This window comes from Cornus florida, unplaced genomic scaffold (assembly GCF_030987335.1).
Source record: "Cornus florida cultivar Cherokee Brave unplaced genomic scaffold, ASM3098733v1 CherokeeBrave_3.0.0_Hap2_Chr10, whole genome shotgun sequence".
Classification (NCBI taxonomy): Eukaryota; Viridiplantae; Streptophyta; class Magnoliopsida; order Cornales; family Cornaceae; genus Cornus; species Cornus florida.
The window spans coordinates 100,634,728-100,655,451 of NW_026775580.1; the positions used below are offsets into that span (position 1 = coordinate 100,634,728).

Below are 20,724 nucleotides of genomic sequence, written 5' to 3' on the forward strand. Positions count from 1 at the left end.
TAAACCACCAGTTTATACAAAACATTTAACAATAATTAACTATACTAATTAAAGGTAAACAAGATGAGTAGATGAATGACAGTCTCCCAGCTGCGGATCCTCAACCTCGAGACTGGAACTTCTAATAACCTGAAAAATAAATCGTGGGTTAGACCCACGAGCAAGTTCCCTCTACCAAGCCTCTAAAAACCAATAAATAAAGAATCTCTAACCAACATCATCCTAATTAAAGTTTTAACCTTTAATATAAGATGTTACAAATATATATAAAAACTTTTATATAAAACAGTAATCCTATCAATTAATAGGTTCACTAATTTGATTAAACCATTCACCAACGATTAATTCTTAATCATCCCTAGACCAAAACCATCATTTATAAGTATTTAAATCACACAACTAGGCTTTGACAAATCATCTATGTCACCACCAGTAATATTTTGTTAACATGTATAAAATAATATACTATCCTGAAAATATTAGACTATTCTAATTTAAGAATATCTAATTAATCATAATCCAACCTATACATGCAGTAACCATAGATGATATATTTTAATCATCTAACACATAGCAATAATTGAACTTTGGCAAATCAACCATGCTATTAAAAATATATTTATTTATATATTGACAATTCAACCATGCCTCATTTAAGTATATTTATTTATACCTTTGGCAATTTAACCATGCCTCTTTTAAATATATTTATTTATACATGTGGCAATTCAACCATGCCTCCTCTAAGTATATATATTTATACTAATAACCTAGCAACTCATCCATGCTTCCGATGTACATATTTTTATTCATACAAATACCTAGGCAATATAATTACGCCTATGGCAACTCATCCATGTACAAATTGTAAGTTTAACAATAACTAATTTATACATAGATATCCCCTACTGATTATAAGCACATACCTAATTTAATAACCAGTCTATCCAAATATATCAAATAAGAAAGAATAATACTAATAATCTTAATTCACATACATATATATACACATAATTAATATAATATATATGTGTATAATCTTTCCCTAATAACCCTTGGTTATTTAAATCCTATATATATATATATATATATATATATATATATATACATACTTCCTTCCTTACTAATCATAACTTAATAAAATCCCTTTTATACACACATATAGATAAATATATATATATTTATATATATATATATATATATACACATCCTTCCATAACAATATAATAAATTATTATATTTACTCAAAAGAAATGTTACTAATCCTCGTAGTAACACTCTATAGTTTTCAGAATACCAAGACACATCTTCTAGTGGTTGTTTTCAACCCCAATAAGCTTAAAACAAATTCTAAAAATTCACCGGACCTCACAGGACCTTAATGGAACCCTAAAGAGTATCTCACGCGCCCCCACGCGCCACCACAAGCTCCTAAACACATCCCACGCGCTTCCACGCGCAACCACTAGCTGGCAGCTTTCTTCACGCGCTCCCACGCGCCTCTTACTTCTCTCTGACTGATGTGGCACACCTGCATTCGCTGGATGCATTCTTCTTTATGCAGCGCGATACACAGGATCGGCCGCCCTTCTTCAGCTAAATCTAACCGCCAGATCCGCATGTGTACCATGTTCCTATGAACCGTACCACACTGAATCATCCCACACCCATCTACTTTAATCAACAGCCCAGATCAGCGATTGCAACCTTTCCCATGTATACGCTAACACTAGATTATTCGCTGGTCATCATGACCATCCCATGGTCTTTATTTGAGGCGCACTGAAGTTCTTTATACCGCATCACACTAGATCCCTCTCCCTATGATTAAACCGCATCCAAGGGTCAGATCCGCGACACACCATAGTTCTTTGTACCGCGCCGCACTGGATCACACCCTCTTTTGAGGCGCCGATTCTACAGATGCCGCCTCCAGTGTATATATATATATAATAATACACATAAATAATTATATATATAATTTCTAAAATATCAGAAAAATATAAATAAAATCCAGAAAAATATAGAAAAATTTCCAGAAATCCTAGAAAAATTCCAGAAATTATAATTAACCCTCTTGGTTCACAAATCAAACCTATACTTAATTTTAAACAATATGCACACCTATATACATAATTAAAATCCAACGAATCCACAAATTAAATATAATAATTTATGTTTTTTTTTTTATTTCGATCTAACATGATTTAATTAATGATTTTAAACTAAATTCTGGCACCCAAGGTGATAAATTTATGGGTCCTAAGAGAAGAGTTAGAGACAGCTTGCCTGAAGATTTCGAAACGAAATCGAAGCTTTAACCTTTGATTGTCTCTTCCAATTCCGGTATCTGCTTTCTCAGATCCGGCCTACTCCTTGTCCGTTCTCTCTTCTTCTTCCCTCTTTGTCTCTTTTATTTTTCTAACGTGAAAACTTCTTAACCCTAAACCTTATGTGTATATTTATACACATTAAACCCTAAATCCTATTCCTAGTAGGATTACAAAATAAAATAATAAACTAATATTATTTAAATAATATAATATATATATATATAAACATATATTATATTACTTATGCATATATATATCTCCCATAATTAACCATCGGTTAATTAAATCCTAAATCCTATATATATATATATATATATATATATATCCATAAACCTATATCCTTCTGTAACACTTATCAATTAATTATATTTATATATAATTAAATCAATAAAAATGATTATTTAAATAATCAAATACCCATTGGCCTTTATTAATTAACCCATCAAGGCTTCATCCAAGCCCAAGACCATATCCTTTGGTCCAACATTCCTTAAGCCCAAACCAATTAATCTAAATAAATAAAATAATTAAATAAATACTTAAATTAAAATACTAATTACATAAAACACATAAACAAATAAGAATTTACAACTAAGTCACATCATATCAATACGCCACAATTCAATCAATAATTAAATACACACACATCAATCATCATATCAATTCAATAAATATATAATCACAAAATAAAATCTAACTAAAATGAGACAATTAATCTAAACACTCAATTAAATAAAATAAATCATTTAAAAATAAAATAAAATTCATTAATCCCAATTAATAAATCTTTTAAATTATCGGGGTATTACATCCTCCCTGTCCATCTTCTGGTGTGGCTGGCCGGCCGGGGATAAGGGAGTTGTGGGGATTAACATTGGGCCGGCCTTTCGCACAACGGATGGACTGTGATAGAATCTTTGATATGCTTCTCTTTTAATCCGGGTATTGTTCCTCTTTCTTTTGTTTTCCTGCTTTCTGTAATTAGTTTCTTGGTGGTTGTTATGTTCAGGGTCCTTTGCTTGTTTTTCGTTTAGATGGGACGGCTTGTGGTTGGTGACAGAGTTTTTCGGTCATCGACTTCATCAGCGGTGTTGTTTTGGGGCGGTGGTTGTTTATGTGGATGAAGTTTCATTGCCGCTGTCTTTGTCGTTGCCGTCTTGGGGTCGTTGGTGTTACCTAGCCCCTCACCCCCCTTTTTTTGGGCTCATCTGGAAGCCGACACTCCTCCTTCTTACGTCGGCGATGTTTCTGCGTCATCTGTTATGGCGCTTACCGGCCTCTGTTCTGGTTGTTCTTAGCTATGGTGCTTTCACTTTTGGTAGCCATCTAAATAATTCCTTCACGGAAACATGGGTTATTCACTGGATTTCTTATAGCCATGCCTTTACTTTTTAAATCCCTTTGATGGATATTTCTTTCTCGTTGCCGTCTTGGTCATCGGGGACGGAGAATCGATTTCTCAGTGTCCTTCCATTACGGCGTTTTCCGGTGATGATGGATTCCTCTTGCGTCATGCTGACGGTGTTTCTTTGGTGTAAGGACCACGCTGGTGCGGAGCTGAGCCTATGCGACGCTTCTAGTTCTTAGGCTTTATCTCACATAGGCTTCTTTTGTTGGACATTCGCTCTAAGTATTGTTACTAGTTGTGTGGGCTTTCTGTCTCTATTGGGCCTTTTTGTTATAACACATGAATGCCTGAGCCTAATGCATGGGTTACTTGTTTTGTGTGGCTGCTTGTACTGTTGGTTTTAAGTAATATATGTGGTTTCTTTTGTTTGCCAGGAAAAAAAAAATAAAAAAAAAAGAAGTGAAAAGATGAAGATAAGAGAAAGAAAAGTAAAGGTGGTGATGACGGGTCCCATTTGTTACCGAAAGTCTTGGCTTTACGCGGGCTGTTGTGAGTTGTAGGTCCGTGGAATTGGCTATTTAAATGTGTGTTGTGTTTAAGCCAGTAAATAAAGTTAAGGCAGAGAAGAGAAAAATGAGAGTGAGTTTGAGGACAGAGATAGTGTGTGCACATAGAGAAGCCGAGAGCTTGCAGAAGAGGCCGAAGGTTTGAGACTTTGACGATTTAGTGAGGAAAATTATTTTTCAGTAAAGGGTTTTCTATAGCTTAAATAGTTTGGAGTGGTTTTGCTTCAATGATTTTTATTAGAAATTTTTATTAAATGCATATATATTTTTTTATATATTCACCTGAATATGTTTATTTTGTGAAACTGTTATATTAAACCTTCATGAAATTCTTGTTATGGTTTTTTCTATTGGGACTTTTTGTCTCACTACCCTCCAATTTCAGGTACCGAAAATGAACTGGGATTGCTAGATACGGGCTTAGGGTGAAGAGTCGGCGTTGCAGGATTTATTTTATTTATTTAGAGAATTTTTATGTATATCTGAGAAAATTGACTTTGTATAAAAGAGGGCATATTTTTATGATCCTGGTGTATTTGGATGTATTTGGATTTGTATAAATCGAGGATTTTATTATTATTAGTATTTTCTAATGCTATATTATTAAATAAATCATATAATACTTATATTTTCTTTTCTAATTAGATTTTTATTTATTAAATTTTAATATTTCCTACTATTATATTATTATTAGTATTTTATTCTCTAATTATATTTTTTTTATTGAATTAAATAAATAATTTTTTTAATATTTTAAATTTTCTTATTGAATTAAATTTTCTTTGATTGAATTTTAGTAGTTTAATTTTTTAATATTATATGTTTTTTTCTCTAATTAGATTTATCTATATCTATATATTTTCTTCTCTAATTAAAAATAAAACACTATAATGATTTAAAATAAAATAAAATATTACAATGATTTAATAAGATTTTCATAATAATTGCTACTATTGATGTCAAAAATTTACACATTCCGGAGTCGGTGGCGATTCCTGCAAAACAAGAGAAGCGATGACCGGCGTGGTGCCGGCTGGGTGCACTCCGACGGTCAAGTTAGTACTTGACGATCTAATATCCGATAAGGATTATATATAAAATTTATGGCGTACCTTTTTAGGTTGACTGATCATTTCTTTTATAGAAGCATTGATGGTAGTAGTTGTTGAAGCGAGATTCTCCCTGATCCAAGATGATATCGTTTCCTTCTTACAGGAATGGTAACTATCGTTACACATGGTAACTAAAGATTTTTTATAATTCCATAGAGATTTTGGGGAGGATAAAGAATGTGAAAGTGTTTTTTGACCAACATCTCTTTGGCAAAAATCATTCTCTTTTAGGTTAACTCTTGTTGGGCGACCTCTTTTTGGTTGACCTCTCTTACTCCTTTAATAAGGAAACAGATTTGCCTGAACTTCATGAGCTGAGGGAGTAGGCTTTCTTAAGCTGAATGAGCTTACCTTTTAAAAAGGGAAGTATATTTACGAGCTTTACTCAGCTCGCTCTTTAAAAAGGAAAATATATTTTACGAGCTTCACTCAGCTCGCCTTTTAAAAAGGGAAGTATATTTTACAAGTTGATTTCGACCCTTTTAATACGGAGGACAACAATTACGAGTTTCATTCAGCTCAGGCCCTTATAATACGGGGCACTTTTATATCAATCCCTTATAATATGTGGAATGGCAATTACGAATTTCATTCAACTCGCCCTTTAAAAAGGAAAATATATTTTACGAGCTTCATTCAGCTCGCCCTTTAAAAAGGGAAGTATATTTTACAAGTTGATTTCGACCCCTTTTAATACGGAGGACAACAATTATGAGCTTCATTCAGCTCGGGCTCTTATAGTACGAGGCACTTTATATCAATCCCTTGTAATACGGGGAATGGCAATTATGAGCTTCATGAACTTATCCTTTTAATATGGGAGGTTCATCCGCATGAGTTTAGTCACCTCATCTTTTTAATAAGAGAGACTAATTTTCTATAGTTGCGTGAGCTTATCTATTTGATATTTCGTGAGCTCGTACCTTTAATAAGAGAGGTTAATTTTCTGCCTCCATTCCCAAGCTTGCCTCTCGCACGCAAGGAACATTAATGTTCTCTTTCTATTTGCAAGGTTATATATATATATCAGAATTGGTACAATTAAGGCAAAAACTTATCATTGAGCATCATAGGACTAAAATCATCCATTGAGCTATCAATTCTTCTCTAAAATATGAAAGTGTAATCCTGTTTTTTTTTTTTTTTAATTTTATGACTACTCCCACAAACAAGCCAAAGGTTAAACAGTTCCAATAACATAGCCAAAGGTTAAACAGTTAGGTAATAGTGGCTTTTGCTAAGGCCCTTTGCAAAGTTTCTATGTCAGAACTGCAGTCACTTTCTTTCTTTTTTTTTTTCTCTTTTTTTTCTTTTTTTTTTTTGCCCCCGGCACTATTCCCGAGGGAACAGTACTAATGAACAGTAAAAAGTTTTTTTCCACCCTGTGAACGGTATCCCCGCGGGTACTATTCATGTGAACAGTACTTGCAATTTATTTTTTTTTTATTTATTTTTTTTTTTTAAGAACTTAAAAAATATGCAATTCATCAATTGACAAAATTTCTTGCACCTATATATAATTTCCGGCACTTTAATTATAATTGTTGGAATTTATTGGTGAATGAAATATTTTAATTATTTATTTGATATGATTAATATTACTCATAGGATATAGTCATTGTAGGGATCTTAATTACAAAGGATTCATAGGATATAGTCGTTGTAGGGATCCTAATTACAATGGATCCACAAAGCGTAGTATTCTATCGAAGGGTCCCCAGGTAAACTACATCATTATTTAGGTGAACAATATTTTGCAGACAATTGGAAACACATAAAAAAAATTGTTTCTCTTTAAATCGTGTGAGGAAATGTAGACATATATTTCGATATACACGTAATGCATGAAACTTACCCGGTTAACAACGATGATGAAACAACTGCCAGCGGTCGGGTGGGGCTTTCCAGCAATTTTACCGGATTGAGCAATTGTACCATTGCTTTTGGCCATGCAATCCATGAACTGTTCTCTTTCTTTTAGAGACGTAAAGGGACTGAATAGCTTTTAAGCTTTGTCGTAGATTTCCCTTGTACGAACCATGATTTGTTAGGACTAATACACGTTTCCACAGACGGCGCCAACTGTTGATGCCAAAAATCTACACGTTTCGGAGTCGGTGGCGATTCCTGCAAAACAAGAAAAGTGATGACTGGCGTGGTGCCGGCCGGGTGCACTCCGACGGTCAAGTTAGTACTTGACGATCTAATATCCGATAAGGATTATATATAAAATTTATGGCGTACCTTTTTAGGTTAACTAATCATTTCTTTTATAGAAGCATTGATGGTAGTAATTGTTGAAGCGATATTCTCCTTGATCCAAGATGATATCGTTTCCTTCTTACAGAAATGGTAACTGTCGTTACACATGGTAACCAAAGATTTTTTATAATTCCATAGAGATTTTGGGGAGGTTAAATCCCTTACCCTTATCTTATTTTGACTTTGAGTTGCCTATTATTTTTATCCTCATCAGCTACTTACCGTGAATTATTAATATAACTTGAATCTTTATATAGTGTATCATTGTACCATTGTGATTGTAAAATGAGTATCGTGTTTTCTTTGCGAAGCTTCACAAGGTGATATCACTCTTGCAATTATCTCTGTCTGTATAATTTCTTCGTGTTACATGAACCTGCATGATTAATAATAATAAAAAAAATTAGTATTACAATTAAAAAATCTAGAAAATGAACACATAGAAACATTGATAGATAAGAGAGGCTAATAAAGTACATGAGACTATCAGAGAGTAAATTCTTTTAGTATTAAAATTACAAATTTTATACAAGCAAGAAACAGATATTGAAAAATTAAAATGTAAACACACTATGGGAGAACATACATTGGAAAATTAAAATCTAGACACAAGATCGAATGGATTTGGTTTTAGGGGAAATAGGATGGTAAAAAATTACGTTTATCTGTGTGTGGCAAATAATTTTAATAATTTTTCAAAGAGTAGAGATACTCACACTGAACACTTGTAGTGAATTGTCTAATCGAAAAATAATTTTTAATTGGCTATTTATACCAAATATAATTAAGTGGAGGGTTTTATTTTTTTATTTATTATATAATTGACTAATTAAAAGAATAGGTCTAATTACGGTGCATAAATTATTTTTCTTTTTTTAAACATTTTAAGATTAAATATGTCCTCCTCAAATCACCTTTCCTTTTATATAATTAAATATTATATATTAAAATGTTTTTTTTTTTTTTTCTAATTTGGTAATTTGTGATATTTGAAAATATATTAAATATGCCCTTCCACAATTTTGGTTTTCTTCTCTACGTGCCAAGCTAGAGTTCACCAAAGATCATGGAGAATCTCACCATGTGAAACTATTCAAGGAAACAAATTAATTATTAGTCAACTACAGTTGTCACATGCTTTCTTATTCCTTAAATAATTCCTATATTTATTATATAATTACAATTATAATTAATTTCTGTATGTGTATAAAAACTATATAATTATATAAACACTAGATGAAAAAGTGCGCTTCCATGATATTCCTTTTCTTCAAAAACTTTCGGATAGTTCATTATCATTCACTTCAGCGGAAATAAGCGACTCAAAAAGACTATACTATAAGGCCAGATCAAGTATCTAAAAAACAAGAAAAATCACAGAACCCAGAACGAGAACACCAATAAGCATCTTCGTGCTCAACGATTCATGACTGTATCAGCTTTTAAACAAATTACAGAGGACATGAGCCATGGGGAACTTACTGATTTCAACTCAGGTAGCTGAGTGAAATCAGTTTGAAAAGCCTCAATATGAGGTAACACCTCAGAATCAGAACCTATATCAGATTCATCATGGGATAAAGTCTGAATTTTAAGTCCTTGAATTTTCTGAGTAAGAAGAGTAAGAAATTCTTCATTCTTCTTAGGATGTGTAAGATTGAAGCCTTTAACTTCAATTGCAGGTTTGACCAATGCTTTGGATAAGGAAGCTTCTGGAGGAGAAGGCTTAACAGTAATACACTTAGTATTAATTGTATTTAATTTCGTGTCTATTCCTATTTCAATTCTCCCAAGCTGAGACCCTATCGTTTGTAGACAAACATTAGTATAATTGTTCTGCCTGTAAACATGAGAAATGTCTTTTTTAGTAGCATTACAGGACTGATCAATTATTTTAGGTTGGCTATAAGCCTTGGTTTCCACTTTTACACCACTGTCAGGGTCAATTCTTTTCAGAATTAAATGTTCAGTGGGAGGATGGACAGAGTGATAAACCTTATCTTCAGATGTAGCCCATGGTTTGAGAAAATCATCCAATATGTTTATATTAATAAGAGAATGATTTGTCATATAAAACCAAGAAACAAAAGATATAACCATTTTGCGTTCTTGTAGAAAGTCATAAAATTGATTTTTAAAAAGCTGTAATTGATTTTGGTCAAAAGCTTTAAAATACCAATTTCTGAATTCTTTATATTGATCATGTTGAAATTCAGTATTAATGGCAATTCTATCTGGGACAAAATCCATAAAAACTAATATTCATGAGGATCATTTATATCTGTAGGATCGTCAAATTGATCCTTCACAGATTCATTTCCGATTCCCATTTCTGATGGAGTTGGGCTGAATTCAACTCCAAATTAGCGACGAGACATACCTATTGGTGCTTTCTCGTAGACTCCTCTTGGAATTTGATTCGGAGATTGCTGTATTCCTTTCAGCTTGAGGTGATTGGAACCAACTACTTCAGGGAGATTTTCCTTTCTGTAATCTGACGAGATCGAATGGCGAGAAGGAGGACAAGAAACATGATAAGGAAGATGACTTCCTTTAGATGATGTAGATCTGGGTAGATCTAATGATTTTCTGAAATTCAGAAAAACATTACCATCCTGGTCCTAAATAACACAGTCCAAGCTATGGTTAGCAATTGGCTTTGCCGGAACTGCATTAGAAATTGTCCAATGTTCAGGAAATGTTATTTCACTCCAAGGAATCATCCTTTTTGTGGCAGCATTTGATGTGAACATATTAGTGTCCCATAACGCTGTTACTCCTTGAGAGTCTTTGCGTATGGCATTTGGACACATAGTATCAAGTACTTTGTAATGGATGCGATAAATAACACTTATCACTTCCGATCCAGGTAAATAATCATACCCATAGGTCTGAACACGAAGACTAACTGCCTCATGGATGTTTTTATCTGTTAAAGATAAATTCAGACTAGGATAGACATTAAAATAAACCGGTCCATGGCATAGATTGGTTTCCAATGCACCCATTAAAGAAGGGTGAAATTTCAGACATCGAGCATCCCGAAGGGTTGCTTGAATACAAGCATCCATACCTAGCAAGGTTAAAGGTTTAAAAGAAATTTGAATTAAACCTATATGGATGTACTTATATTTGTGCATGTGCCTCTGAAGGTCACGGGAAGACAACAATTTAATTATTGTGTCTTGAGTGCTTAATTGCATAGTCTGTTCCATGGTCTTGACAGTCCATAGATCAGCGAGATTAAGCATTCCGATTTAGTAAATGCTCTTAGCACTTACTGGAGGGATGGTCCATTTATTCAATTTATTTTGAACATTGGTCCATTCCACTAATTCAGTATTTTTTATCAATTCTGAATCCTGATTTTCCTGTATTCCTAAAGAGGAGGAAGATGGTTTTAACATGTCTGTTAAATATTGTTAATGCTTTAAGGTCGGCATAGTATAAATGTTATAATATTATATAATGAACAGTAAGTTATTATTCTGTCGTCGTTCTGCTTAAGAGAGATTCTATTACTCGTCTGTCAATGATTTACTGGAAACAATACCCTGTGCAGCAATTTAATGCAAAAAGCGGGTTAAACATTCCAACGCGACTTTTGGACAACCCATAATTAAATCTGATTTAAACATAAGTTAGACAGAAAAGTAGTCTTATTGGTCATTACATAATTACGATAATAATCATGCTACCAGTACCTAATAAGCATTAACAATAAAGAGTTAAGCCATCATGGCTCTGATACCAAAAACGGCGAGGGATCGATTATATGATCGATTATATAATTATAAACAATATAAACAATATAAGATAACAATAATTGACAAAGATTATATGAAATAACAGACTTACAGAAAACTTTTTTCTTTCTCAAACCAGTACAGAGAGAAATAGTACAAGAGGAAGAAAGGAAAATTGAAAGATACATTGAAAGGAAACTTTGCCCTCTATTTATACATAAAATGGACTTGAAATTAACATTTTGAAGTCCGCATAGTGCATGGGATCGTGTGCTTGAATAATGCAGTCGGTCGGCCCACCACTAAGTGCTGTCTCCTTAGCTGATGAAAGTAGACATCTGATTAAGGAAATACTGTAGAATCAAAGACTTTGGGAAAAAGTTCTTTGTCTTTTTCTGTCAGCAGGATAAGAGGAATCTTTACTTTTTGGGTGGATTCATCTTTTCCATTAAGTGGCCAGTGAGGGAGTCCCAATAATCGGCTACTGTGGGTTCATATTCAGAAATAAGATCTTCATTGGGATCTTGTGCATAACCAGTTAGACAGGAAAACTGATTACCTTCTTGACTGGTCTGACTAGAGACTGACACCATGGATGCATCATCTTGTACTGTAGGTGTGGAAGAATCAAAAGTTTGAACCAATTTGTTCTTCATAAAATCCATGCATTTAACCATTAAATCTGCTTCAGTAATTAATGGTTGTTGCTTTCTGATCATATCTTTAACAAGTTCAAATGGGTTAAAGATTTCTGGTTCTGGAATAGTTAATTTTGGAACATTATCCATGTATTCCATTGTTTTCTTTCTGATAAGATGGAGGAGGGCTTGAATAGAGTCCTGAGTCATGCCTGACCACCATCTGTAATAAAAGATCCTCTGAAGGACTGGTAACTTGTCAGTGGTATAACCACATTGAAAATCCTATTTCCAAATCCAAGGGATTCCAAATTCAGTAAAGAACAATAGGGTGGATTTCCCTATAGGAATATTATCCTTTCCTCTTAATTGAGGATGAAATTGTTGCCATGGCAAGTATAACTGTCGAATTGATTCTGGCAAAATATCCAGATCAGGGCCAAATATAGCCCACCAGGGTATAACCCAGTTTGGGAAATCAGCCTTAACTGATTGAGGGCATATCTTGAGGAACCAAGAATGCTTATGCTTCGGATTTTGATAAAAGAACGAATATGTCCATGCTGAGATATAATCCCAGTAATTGTAACTGTGACCATAGGATATTTTCCTTGGAAAATTAGGATTTAATCCCCAGTCACTAGGCCGTACAAGCCTTTTAAAGATAGCTTTACTATAAGTAAGAGGACTATCTTTGGAATTCGGAAATTGCTTTGTGTGGTTGATTTCCACAGAGGAAGTTTCAGTAAGAATGGCTTCATAGATATATCTATGGCTACCATCCGGTGCAACATATTGTTGTGTTTGGAAATATCTGGATTTAACTTCCCAAGGATCTGGCATCCATTGTTCATCCTGAAAATCCAGTACCAATACTCTCTGAATATACCTTTGATTAGGTATCCATGGAGTTTCTTGTTCAAGAACCTCTTTCATAGTTGGTTTCTGTTGTTTCTGTTGTGAACTGCTGCTACCTTTAGGAGGTGTGCTGAGCAGATCTGCAACATGATCCAAATATGGAAATTGATCATCATTTAGTGGTATAACCACTTTGGCCTTAGCCTTGTTTTTGCCACGAGCCTTTGGAGTATTACCCCGGCCTTGCCCATGAGGGGGCTGATTCATGAACCCTGCAAAAATTCCCGAGTTAGAAAATCAGGTAAAGAATTAGAACTGCCTTTAATATATTCAATAGAAAAATCAAAAGCAGATAAATCAGCTTGCCAACCAGCAAATATCTGTTTGGAAACTAAATTCTTTACATCTTTTTCCAGTACTTGTTTAGCAGCACTACAATCAATGCGTAACAAGAATTTCTGATTGATTAAATCATCTTGGAATTTATAAATGCATTTAACCAAAGAAAGAATTTCTTTTTTGATGGTTGAATAATTCAGTTGTGCATTTTTCCAAGTTCCTGAAGTGAATCGAACAAGCTCTTCTGTTCCTGTATTTGGATTCTTCTGTTTAAGAATACCACCATATCCAATATTGGATGCATCGGTTTCCACAATTTTGAACCATGAAGAATTGGCTAGAGCTAAGCAAGGAATTTGTTTGGCTCTGAGTTTAATCTTCTGAACTGCCTTGGTGTGTTCCAAAGTCCATGGGGAAGGAAATTTCCTTAACCTGGTGTACAAAATTGCTGTATCCTGTGCAAGATCTCTGTAGTGATTTCGAATATAATTCAAAGTACCAAGAAATCTCTGGAGTTGAGTTTTATCTTTTATTTCATCTGGAAATTTAGAAGCAAACTCAATACTGCGATCAATAGGTCTGATTTTTCCATCACAAATTTCATGACCAAGAAATCTGACCTGAGTTAAAAACAGTTTTAGTTTAGGAGCAGAAACTACTAAACCACTTCGGTAAATAACATATATATATATATATATATATATATATATATATATATATATATATATCTGTGTGTGTGTTTAGAAAAAGACTAATGGAGAGAACTTTTTATCTACTTTCTGGCCGTGGCGGCCTGGAAGAGTGGGAGGGGTTTAAAGAAACTTGTTTTATTTAGTTTTGGTTGATTTTGTGTGTGTATTGAAAAACAGTAGTCAAAGTAGTGGAAATCACGTGTGTCATACGAAAAATTATTGAATACCCCGCGTATCCCAGCCCCACCACATCCATAATCCAATGGCCTTCATTGCCATGGGGTATTCAATAATTTCTCGTGCCATACCCCCATTCTTCTCTCTCTCTCTCTACATACATTTATTTGCGTAGATCGAGAATTACCAAAAGAAGCAAATGATATTGTTGGTAGAAAAGATAGCAAGATATTATACACAGGAATACAATACATTGTATATGTGTTGTATGTGTTGTGATGTAGCAATAATTTTAGAGAGAGATTTCAGTGAGGAAGAAAAGGTGAAATTGAATCAAATAAAGGATATGAATGTTATGTTAGAAACATAGGCATTAAAAACATAAATTTTGGAAGAGATTTTCAATAGATTCTGCTAAGAATTTTTTATGAATCTATAGACGAGCGCGTTCCTCTTTACAAGGAGATGAACGTGGTATATTTACTTTCTCAAATCCGTTTCCGGGTGAATGAGAAATTAGTTCCAAAATAAGATATTTGATAAAACCTAAATGGGTTTGCAAAATGTGGGAAATGTTTGTCCCACATCGGAAAATTATTAAAACCAATTTAAGTTTAAATAAGCCTAATATGGGATTTGAATTTGGACCCAAGGGCACCCAAATTTTTAAGAGGGGAGGACCTAGGCAAGCTTGGGTCCGAACCAACTGCCATACGCGCGACGCCCGCCCAGTCCGGGCATGGGCGGGGCTTGATTGTGAAATATGTTTAATTTTTTATTAAACGAAATTGGGCTTATGCGATTGGATTTTAATTTTATTTTTGCTGGGCTTATTAAGATGGCCGAATTGGGCCTGTTTGCTGGGCTTCATAATGGATTAAAACAGTTTTGGTATTTAATTTAAATTAAAATCATAAAATAGTTTTTATGAACCAATGGTTGCACCATTTTGCAAAATAAACCACCAGCAGTTTTTTCCTGAACCATTGTGAACCAATGGTTGCACCCATTCTAAAAAGACACCATCTAGCCTATAAATACCCCTCCTTGGATTCATTCCAAATCACACCAAAATTCAAATAATTCTTCTCTTCTTCTGAATTTTCTTCTTCCTCCTTCTCTCTTTAGTCTGTGGGTTCGAGCCTTAGTCAGTCACTCCGAGTCCAAGTTCGAGTCAGAAAGTACTTCATCGAGCTGGTTCGCCTATTCCTTTGGTTTGTAGTGCTACTACCGAAGGAAGACAAATCGTTGTATCCTGGGAGATAAACACCACTGAGTCCGTTAGCACCATAACGGGGCAAATCTGTCTTAAGGACATAGAATCAAATTCTAGCCTCGACTTTTAATCAGGTTCATTATTTTATAATTTTATTTGATTATATTAAACTATATATTATAAGAAATTATATAATTATAGATTATTATTTTATATTTACAGATAATATTTAAATAAATAATACTATATATATAGTATAATTAGAATGAAGTTTTGGACAACATTTTAATTAAATAGAAATATGGGTCAAAATGAGTGACTCATATCTAACCTGTTCAATCCTCTATAACAATGGGTTGAATATGAGTCACATATTTTGACGCTGGTCCCAACGATTACTAGAAAATGGAATAGGAACTAGAACCATTGGGACATGGTAAGAGAGAAGAGTCAAGTCAACCCCATATATCTCTCCTCTGTTTATCTATTACATGGAACCAGAACCAAATCGGTTTCACGATTCCGGTTCCTTTTATTCTAATTTTAATTTTTTATTTTTTAAAAAATTAATAACTCTAAACCCATTCTTAGTGCATTTTGATATATAATATTGTACCTGAGAACATACTTTTATTATATATATGTATCTTTGTATGCATCAATACACATATATATTAGTAATTATATAATTAAAAATATAATATTTATAATTATTTAATGGTTCCTAAAAATTGGAACTTGAACCTAAGTACCGGTTCGGGTTCGGGTTCGGGTTCGGTTCTCCTGTTCTTTGTGCACCCCTAATTTTGACCCATATTTTAAAATGATTCACCCATATCCATTTTAAGGCGAGCAAATATGGGCAGGTTGATCGGACATGACCCATTTTGCCACCACTACTCATATACTTCTTGCTTTATTTTCCAAAAAAAAAAATAATAATTAAACGAAAAACTAATACCAAGACACATCCACATATATTTCCATTATCATATGTCAAAATTTTAGATTGATCTACCCAACAATAATCTCACATTAGAAAGTTTCAACTATAGCCACAAAAACTCTTTTTGTTTTTAAAAGTATTTTCAATAGATTCTGTTAAGAATTTTTTACGGATCTATAGACGAGCGCATTCATCTCCTTTCCGGGTGAATGAGAAATTAACTCCAAAGTAAGATGTTTGATAAAGCCTAAATGGGTTTGCAAAATGTGGAAAATATTTGTCTCACATCGGAAAATTATTAAAACCAATTTAAGTTTAAATAAGCCTAATATGGGATTTGGATTTGGGCTCAAGGGCACCCAAGTTTTTAAGAAGGGAAGGACCTAAGCAAGTTTGGGTCCGAACCAACTACCACACGCGCACTGCCCGCCTAGTCCGTGCGTGGGCAGGGATTGATTGTGAAATATGTTTAATTTTTTATTAAATGAAATTGGACTTGTGTGATTGGTTTTAATTTTATTTTTGCTGGGCTTATTAAGATGGCCGAATTGGGCCTGTTTGCTGGGCTTCATAATGGATTAAAATAGTTTTGGTATTTAATTTAAATTAAAATCATAAAACAGTTTTTATGAACCAATGGTTGCACCCTTTTGCAAAATAAACCACCAGCAGTTTTTTCCTGAACCATTGTGGACCAATGGTTGCACCAATTAGAAAAAGGCACCATCTAGCCTATAAATACCCCTCATTGGGTTCATTCCAAATCACACCAAAATTCAGATAACTCTTCTCTTCTTCTGAATTTTCTTCTTCCTCTTTCTCTCTTTAGTCTGTGGGTTCGAGCTTTAAAACTTGGGTTCGAGCCTTAGTCAGTCACTTCGAGTCCAAGTTCGAGTCAGAGAGTACTACACCGAGCCAGTTCGCCTATTCCTTTGGTTTGCAGTGCTATTACCGAAAGAAGACAAATCGTTGTATCCTGTGAGATAAACACCACTGAGTCCGTTAGCACCATAGCAGGGCGAATCTGTCTAAAGGATATAGAATCAAATTCTAGCCTCAACTTTTAATCAGGTTCATTATTTTATAGTTTTATTTGATTATATTAAACTATATATTATAAGAAATTATATAATTATAGATTATTATTTATATTTATAGATAATATTTAAATAAATAATGCTATATATAGAGTATAATTAGACCGAAGTTTTGGACAACATTTTAATCAAATAGAAATATGGGTCAAAATGGATGACTCATATCTAACCCGTTCTCTATAAAAATAGGTTGAATATGAATCACATATTTTGACACCGATCCCAACAATTCCTAGAAAATGGAATAGGAACTAGAATCATTGGGACATGGTAATAGAGAAGAGTCAAGTCAACCCCATATATCTCTCCTCTCCTTTGTTTATCTATTACATGGAACCGAAACTGAATCGGTTTCACGATTCCGATTCCTTTTATTTTTTAAAAAATTAATAACTCTAAACCCATTCTTAGTGCATTTTGATATATAATATTGTACATGAGAACATACTTTTATTTTATATATATATATATATATATATATATATATATATATATATATCTTTGTATGCATTAATACACATATATATTAGTAATTATATAATTAAAAATATAATATTTATAATTATTTAACGGTTCCTAAAAATTGGAACTTGAAACTAAGTACCGGTTCGGGTTCGGGTTCAGTTCTACCGGTTCTTTGTGCACCCCTAATTTTGACCCATATTTTAAAATGATTCACCCATATCCATTTTAAGGCAGGCAAATATGGGCAGGTTGACCGGACATGACCCATTTTGCCACCACTACGACTCATATACTTCTTGCTTTATTTTCTAAAAATAAAAAATAAAAAAATTAAACGAAAAACTAATACCAAGACAGATCCACATATATTTCCATTATCATATGTCAAAATTTTGGATTGATCTACCCAACAATAATCTCACATTAGAAAGTTTCAACTATAGCCACAAAAACCCTTTTTGTTTTTAGAAGTATTTTCAATGGAAAACTCTATGAGAGAGGGTGAGTACATACTAGCCTTAAACCCATCGAAGATAAATTAAATAGAGCAAGCAAATTCTTGCTTCAGGTGGTTCAACGTATCAGGATGTATTTGATCTCATGGCTGGGAAGTTTAAGAAATACGTCAAATTTCAAAGTAAAAGAATGTGGAGGATTATACGGAAACTGAAATAATTTGATGCGCATATGGTGTGGGGGTGGTAATTTGTATTTGCCTGTTATAATTGTGTCCACTTAAGGATATTACATTAATTAGGTCAACCTAAACACGTGACATAACACAACACGCATATATAAGACGGAATAAGACACAACTAAAACCAAACATTATAATTAAATAATAAATATTAGAAAAATATAAGTTCTAACTTTCAATCCAACTACTACATTGCTAAAATATTCTGGACTCTCTAGTTCAAAAGAGACTAAATTAAAAATACAGAACCAAATATTTAACTTAAAGAAGAAGAACAACAACAAACTAGAAAATCATAATCTTCATCTTCATGCTCTGTCAGCTCTTTTTTGAAACTCGATCTTTGCATATCCCCATCTTTATCTTCACAAAATGGACATCCACATTTGGCCGCAAAAAAAAACCATATGGTTAGCTACTAAATAAAACAATAGCAACTTGCACGGTAAAACAGATGTGAGAGGGCTTTTTTTATTTATAAGCTTTAAATTTTCAATTTCGGCTACCTGCTAAAGAACATTGAGCTGAACATGCATATTCACTTGCCAATGTGAGTCAAGAACTATACCTGCATTCTTTTCTTTTCTAAAAATTTCTATCTGGCAACTAATAATGTAATCTCCACCCGCCTGCTGTGAAACTTATTCGGCACATCCTTCAGATCCTCACCAAGATCTTTCAGTAATCCACTTTCATTATTTCCCAGAGTACGAAGTATTTCTCCGTATCTCCTCCTCCATCTGACTCAGTTGTGCTCTCCTTTCACTTGATTGCCAATACTCATCTAGATCAGGAATCTCTCTGGCATATCTCTCGATTTGACAAACCTCCGTTAATAATCCGCTACAAGTCAGATTCTCCACATTACATCCTGCCACATTTATCCTATTCCAGATTAAACCCAAAGGTTTATACCAAGTATACTCCTCCATTGAACCCTCAGGAAAAAAGCGAGTTTCAAGGCGGCGGCCTTGGCATGGCAATGCAGCCACAGAACACCATAATGTGATGAACTGCACACAATTTATGGTGAATACTGAATTTGCGAGTAAATTGGATGCACGGCTTTCTCCGGGAGTTGGAATGGACAATTTTGCTCCAAGCAAATCCAATTGTGAGGAGGCGGACCACTCAAGTAAATCATCAAATGGGTAGGATGTCTGTAATCTTCTAAGACCAAAGTAGAATTTGCCTTTGTGCATAGATATATAGCAGGGTGAATTTTTAAGGCATCTTATCTTCTTCCTTCCTCTCGTAAGCAAATCTTTTTGTATCAATTTTTTCAGAGATATTAACTTACAGTACTGTTCAAAAGATGTTTTGGTTGCAGAAGAAATCTGGGAATCTGAAAAGAAATAAAGATGGACAGTGAGAAATTTTGAAGGCATCTTATCTTCTTCCTTCCTTTCGTCAGCAAATCTTCTGGTAACAGCTAGCATTTGAAGGCATCTTGTAGCCATTTTTGTGCAACATTAACATCCACCGATTGATAGTAGCCTTGACCATGGATAGCAGGGTGAATTTGACTTGATGTTCAGCAGACGGTAGGTGCCCACTTAAATGCTCTCTATAAAAAAAATTACCCTTTTACTTTCATCAAATTACTAATAACGCCACTAGTAAAGATGAAGCGTATTGGATTGGAGGCTTGGTCTCCAGCGACGGGAAAAAAGAAAAATACGATGACTTTATGAACATGGATTGCAAAATTATTTTATTTATGTGTTATAACAATTCACACTCTTTCTGTTAATTTTTTTAAATGTCATTATTGTTTCCAATAATTGTATGTTATCTTAAGAGACATTGATTGTATCTTACACTTATTAATTTGTTTATTATTTTAAAAAGTGATATTGACGGTTGCATGCACTCACTGAATTCAACACAGATATATATTTTGAACGATCATTGCGACCATCGAAAAATTATTACAAGTTTCAGAATTAGAACTAAAATACAATTAATTAAAATCGGCAATTCAATTGAATGTGATTACCATTTAGTCTCGGAATATTCAATAATTTCTTGTAACAAATTCCAACGCCGATAATTAGTTTGTGATTAATTGGAGCTTGTGATGAAGAAACAATAATTCCTTTTATTTACTATTATTATTCTTTTTACCAATGCCTTAAGCATGGACCTTTTCAAAATTGAAAAGAAAACTTTAACTTGATATTTGATAGTGTGGGCAAATGAATTATATTAATTTTTCTTTAATCTATTTTA

General features: G+C 33.6%; 1 protein-coding gene and 1 long non-coding RNA gene across 2 annotated transcripts; one reads left to right on the top strand and one right to left on the bottom strand.

The window, feature by feature from the left end:
- Positions 1-3,143: 3,143 nt before the first annotated feature.
- On the top strand, positions 3,144-4,832 carry LOC132276387 (uncharacterized). The gene is made up of 2 exons (XR_009470878.1): positions 3,144-3,275; positions 4,633-4,832. It is a non-coding gene; the product is annotated as an uncharacterized LOC132276387 (long non-coding RNA).
- Positions 4,833-18,666: 13,834 nt separating this feature from the next.
- Positions 18,667-19,964, bottom strand: LOC132279467 (uncharacterized). The gene is made up of 2 exons (XM_059781449.1): positions 19,061-19,964; positions 18,667-18,855 (listed from the first exon to the last, which is right to left on the bottom strand). The coding sequence occupies exon 1, from the start codon at positions 19,950-19,952 to the stop codon at positions 19,188-19,190; it is 765 nt and encodes a 254-aa protein (XP_059637432.1). The 5' UTR covers positions 19,953-19,964; the 3' UTR covers positions 18,667-18,855; positions 19,061-19,187.
- Positions 19,965-20,724: the final 760 nt, after the last annotated feature.